At 62.2% G+C, this 4,551-nt stretch overlaps 1 protein-coding gene across 1 annotated transcript; it reads left to right on the top strand.

Annotated features, from left to right (window-relative positions):
- The first annotated feature begins 285 nt into the window (after positions 1 to 285).
- Positions 286 to 4,049, top strand: SMIM10L2B (small integral membrane protein 10 like 2B). The gene is made up of 2 exons (XM_034949521.3): positions 286 to 1,002; positions 1,913 to 4,049. The coding sequence occupies exon 1, from the start codon at positions 402 to 404 to the stop codon at positions 636 to 638; it is 237 nt and encodes a 78-aa protein (XP_034805412.1). The 5' UTR covers positions 286 to 401; the 3' UTR covers positions 639 to 1,002; positions 1,913 to 4,049.
- The last annotated feature ends 502 nt before the right edge of the window (positions 4,050 to 4,551 follow it).

Below are 4,551 nucleotides of genomic sequence, written 5' to 3'. Positions count from 1 at the left end.
AGGGCTTTGTGGGCGGAACCGGGCGGTGGGCGGAGCTGAGAATGCAGGGCGGGTCTAGTGGGCGGGGCCGCTACGCCGACGGCCTCTCTGCCGGGGCGAGGCTGTTAGGGGCGGAGCTATGCTGGTGGGCGGGGCCCGCAGTGACGTGATGTGGAGCGGATGGAGCTGTGCGGGCTCGTGGAGGAGGGACCGAGGCAGCGGCCCCTGAAGCAAGGCTTAGTCTGGAGAACCCGAGGGCGGGGCGAGGGTGGGGCGAGGGCGGGGCGAGGGTGGGGCGAGGGCGGGGCGGACGTCGCTCTCCCGGCGGCCGGCGGGGCGCGCTAGTGTTGGGGTCCCGCCGTCCTGAGGCTCGAGCTCTTGCGGGTCGATCGGTCGGCGGGGCCTGCGCGGGGCCCGGGCCCATGGCGGCGTCGGCGGCTCTGTCTGCGGCGGCGGCGGCGGCAGCCCTGTCTGGCTTGGCGGTTCGGCTGTCGCGCTCGGCGGCGGCCCGAGGCTCATACGGCGCCTTCTGCAAGGGGCTCACGCGCACGCTGCTCACCTTCTTCGACCTGGCCTGGCGGCTGCGCATGAACTTCCCCTACTTCTACATTGTGGCCTCGGTGATGCTCAACGTCCGCCTGCAAGTGCGGATCGAGTGAGCGCCGGCGGCGGCGGCGGCCGCGGAGGCCCGGCTGAAGGGGCGACCGTGTCCCCGCCCGCCCCCGGCCGGGTCGCGGGCATGAAGGACAGCTGGATCGCGGCGGGGGGCGGAGGTGGGGCGGCCCGGGCCCCTGGACTCTAGACCTACGCCGCCCGGGCACGAAGGCCCAGCCCTGGCCCTGGCCGCGGTCTCAGCCCGGGACCCCGGATCGCGCAGAAACGCACTGAACAGGCCCCTACAATTGGGCTCCAGAAACTACCTGAGCTCGGACTACCTGTTGCCTCACATTGGCAAAAGAGGGGGAAACCAGAAGGAGGGAATTCTGCTGCGGCGACTTGACATTCCCCGCCCCGAGCAGAAAGGTAGGAGGCGACAGGTTGGAATGGGGGAGGGGCTGTGGCTCTGCCCTGCAGAGGTCGGGGCGCCTTGGCAGTCGGGGGGAAATATGGAAGGCACTGGAGCAAACCAGCCCGAAGAGCTGTGGAGCCCAGGTGGGGAAAGGAAAGGCAGCCGCAGGCTCTCCCCTCCTCCCCAGTCATCATTCCGGGATAGGGTGAGGGGCAGCCGCCTCCCGCTCATTCCCCAGTGCCGGCCTCCCTTTCCGCAGAGGCCCCCAGGGTGTCCACTGAAACCTGGGGAATGGAGGGTAGTGGGCTGGGGGCGGCCTCGGGAAGGCCCTAGAGGAGCAACGATGCCCCCACCCTTCTCTTCCCCACCAGTCGGTGGGCATAGGGAGGACAGTTCTCTTCTAGGCCGAGCCCTACGTCTGTTCTCTTCTCAGCCCTCAGCCCTGGGTCTCTCTGCAGCTCCTGCACAGCCCTTGGCAAAACTGCCTCCTGCCCTGTCTTTGGGGCCAGAGGACTGGTCTCTGCCTGCTCCTGCTGTCCGTCGTGTTCCCCTGCCCCTACCTGAGGGCACCCTGCAAGCTTTGCATTTGGAGACTGGGAAGAGTGGGAGAGACGCATTCCTACCGTCCCCTCCCCCACAGTCTTGCTCTTCCGCCATGTCAGCCCATGCTCCCTAAGGACCGTAGCTAGCAAGGCCCTCCCAGGGCCAGAGTCCCATCCTCCAGTCCCAGACGGCCTCAAGAAGCCCACTGTGTACTGAAGTGATCTGGGAAAGAGAGACCTCCCTGAGCACAGAGCAGCTCTCAGCCTGGGGTGGGCAGAGCAGATGGAGGAGGGGCTTGCAGAGGAGGCCATTCCTGGGGGAAGCAAGGACGTGTCTGGTGGCCAGGCAACTGAGGTCCCCATCTCTTTCTTTCTCTTTCAGGCATTGACGTTTGTAGGTGGTGACCCGCCCCTTCTCTGGCCTTGCCAAGAGTCTCATCCCTACCCTGGGGCACCTCTGACCCTGGACCTGCTTGGGCAGAGGCAGCGTGAAGGGCCTGAACAAGAGGAGAAGAAGGACCTTCCTAGTAGAGGCACAGCATGGACAAAGGCTCACAGGGGTGGGGGTGCCCAGTGATCGAGTCCTGGCTTGGGAGGGAAGGTCTGAGTTCCCCGGGAACTGAAATCGGCTAGCAGCACTGTGAGAAAGGTGTATTTCCCCCTCCTAATGACAGAGGAAACCGAGGCTTCGGGGAGGGGGGGATTTGCCCTTGACATGCAGATAGGATGAGGAGGAACTGCGTGTGCCCCTGGGCCTGCAGGCTCCCACACCCCTCCCCAGTCTTCTCCAAGACCTGGCATGGTGGGAGGAGGGAGGGAAAGTGAAGAGGGAAGCATAGGGCTCCTAGGGCACCAAGGGAGAGGGGCCCAAGGGTAGGGAATCTGGGGATCTCGCTTTCTTTGGAGCAGTACAGAAGATCACAGGAAAGATTAGGACAGACAGCTGAGATGGGAGACAGGAGAGATGGGCCCCAGGATCCCTGGGGAGCCAAGCTTTCCCCCACAGCCTAGCCTCCCCACCCCACCTGGAGCTTCACCAAGGGCTTTTCAGCAGTGAAGTGGCACAAACCTCCCAGTTTGGTGGGCAAGTGGGGATGATGGTGGTGTCATGGCTCCTGGAGACACGACATAACCAGGAGGGTGAAGGGATAAACCTGGGGTGGGCTGGGGCTGAGACCCATGGCATGACCCCAATTCTCTCTCCTCAAGCTCGACCCCCCATCCCCAGGATCACACAGGAGAATCTCATCCTCACGGCTTGGATTGGTCCTGGGGGCCCCCGGTTGTGCTGCTAACTGGTGTACAATGCTCAGGAGCAGCCCAGAGGGGAGCCAGGAAGGGACCCTCGCCCTCACCCGCTATCCCCATTCCCGCATCTCTTGCACTGGTACCCTGAGGGCCACATTCTCAGTTCCTGGGATTGAAAACTGCAGCAGTCTGGCCAGCTCCAGGGACAGAGTGATCCAACCACCTACCACGTACCCTCCTCAGCAGCCCACTGGACCCAGGTCCTGAATGAAGCTGTCCGCCTGCCTCACCCCAGAAGAGGCTGGACAGTGGCTGCCTCGTGCCCCCTGCAGTCTCCCACAGCCAGGGCCCGATGGGGTGCCTCCTTGTCCCAAGTCTCCTGAGAACCCCTGACCTTGCTGGCCCCTCTCATCTGCCCCAACCCTGTCCACCCTTGACCACCTCTGGGGTCCTGTCAGCCTGCTGGTCCCCCCAACAGATCTCTGGGGGCAGCCTCTGTGGGACAAGAGTGACACAGAGCTGGAGGAGAAAAGGAGTGAGGGGCCTCCTTGTGTCTGATGCACAGATGTGGCCCTTTCAAACCCTGGTGTCACCCTCTGGGTGACTGGATCCCTAGCTCCAGCCTCTTCCTGGGCCAGCCAGGAAGGGTGGAGGAAAGTTCTCTGCTGATTGCATGGGTGATACAGTGGGGGGTGCCTGAGCCCTCCCCATGCAAGGGGCTCATCCTGGGACTCTGGAAGCTGCTTCCCTACTGGGAGAAATGTGTGTCGGAGCTGCAGGGGTCCCTACCCTCAGAGACCCCCGACTGCAGGGAACCCCACCCCATAAGAGGGTCACGGAAGTCCATGTCCGCCCACCCCCAGTGGCTTCTGCTGTGGCTATATTGGCCTAGAGGGGCTGGCTGGGGAGGAGCAGGGCTAAGCCCTCAGCATTTGCTCCTGTCCCTGCCTTTTCACCCCTGCTGCCTGAAGTGGTAGCCCCGCCTGCTGCTTCTCTACCTCCCCTCCCCACCTCTTCTCTCCCCTACGGGGCCCTTGCTGCGTGATGGGGTCTCCATGCACTTTATTTATTTGCAGTCTGTTTTCTAGGCGGTGGAGCTTCTAGACACCGACCGGAATGACATACTTTTCTGTGTGTGATTCACTGTGTACTGGTCAGCACAGGCTGGCCAGAGAGATGTTCTTGTTTCTGGTGTTGTCACGTCTTCTTGTTTTCTCTAAGTTTAAAAAAAAAAAAAGTCCCTGGTTTAATACACTAAAATCCCAACTGGAGGCCTTCCGTGTCTAGTGGGGGTGATGCAATGGCCCCAGGTGGAGAGAGGCCCCATGGTGAGGTCACCGGCTCCCATGGCAAGGTCACCGGCTCCCATGGCCAGGAGCTGGCAGGGAGAAGCCTCTAAGGAGTAGGGGTGGGGGAGGCTGTAGTAGGGACCGTGTTTCCTGTTCAGAGGCTGTGCTGAGAACCGACTTGACCCAGACCACTGCCCCATGAGAAGCAGGCAGCAGCCTGGCCTGACCCTGAGAGGTGGCTGCTTGTCCTGTTGACAGTCTCTGTTCAAATGACCCAAAACATAAGTCCTCTTCCGTTTTAGAGTCTGGTGATCAAAAGTGCCTAAGTCAGTAGAATCCTGAGGGTGGACTAGGGTGAAGTGAACTGAAACAGACTCCACACAGGTCATTTTGTGTAGCGCTGAGACCCTTCTCCCTGCCTGAGGTCACCTCCCACTGCCTCCCTACCAGCCAGGTTACTGCAGAACCCTGGAGAAGATAAAGG

This window comes from Pan paniscus, chromosome X (assembly GCF_029289425.2).
Source record: "Pan paniscus chromosome X, NHGRI_mPanPan1-v2.0_pri, whole genome shotgun sequence".
NCBI lineage: Eukaryota > Metazoa > Chordata > Mammalia > Primates > Hominidae > Pan > Pan paniscus.
Note: the sequence above shows the minus strand (reverse complement) of the source record. Positions and strands in the feature narration are given on the sequence as shown.

Coding starts and splice junctions, on each gene's coding strand:
- SMIM10L2B (XM_034949521.3), top strand. CDS start 402: ATGGCGGCGTCGGCGGCTCTGTCTGCGGCGGCGGCGGCGGCAGCCCTG.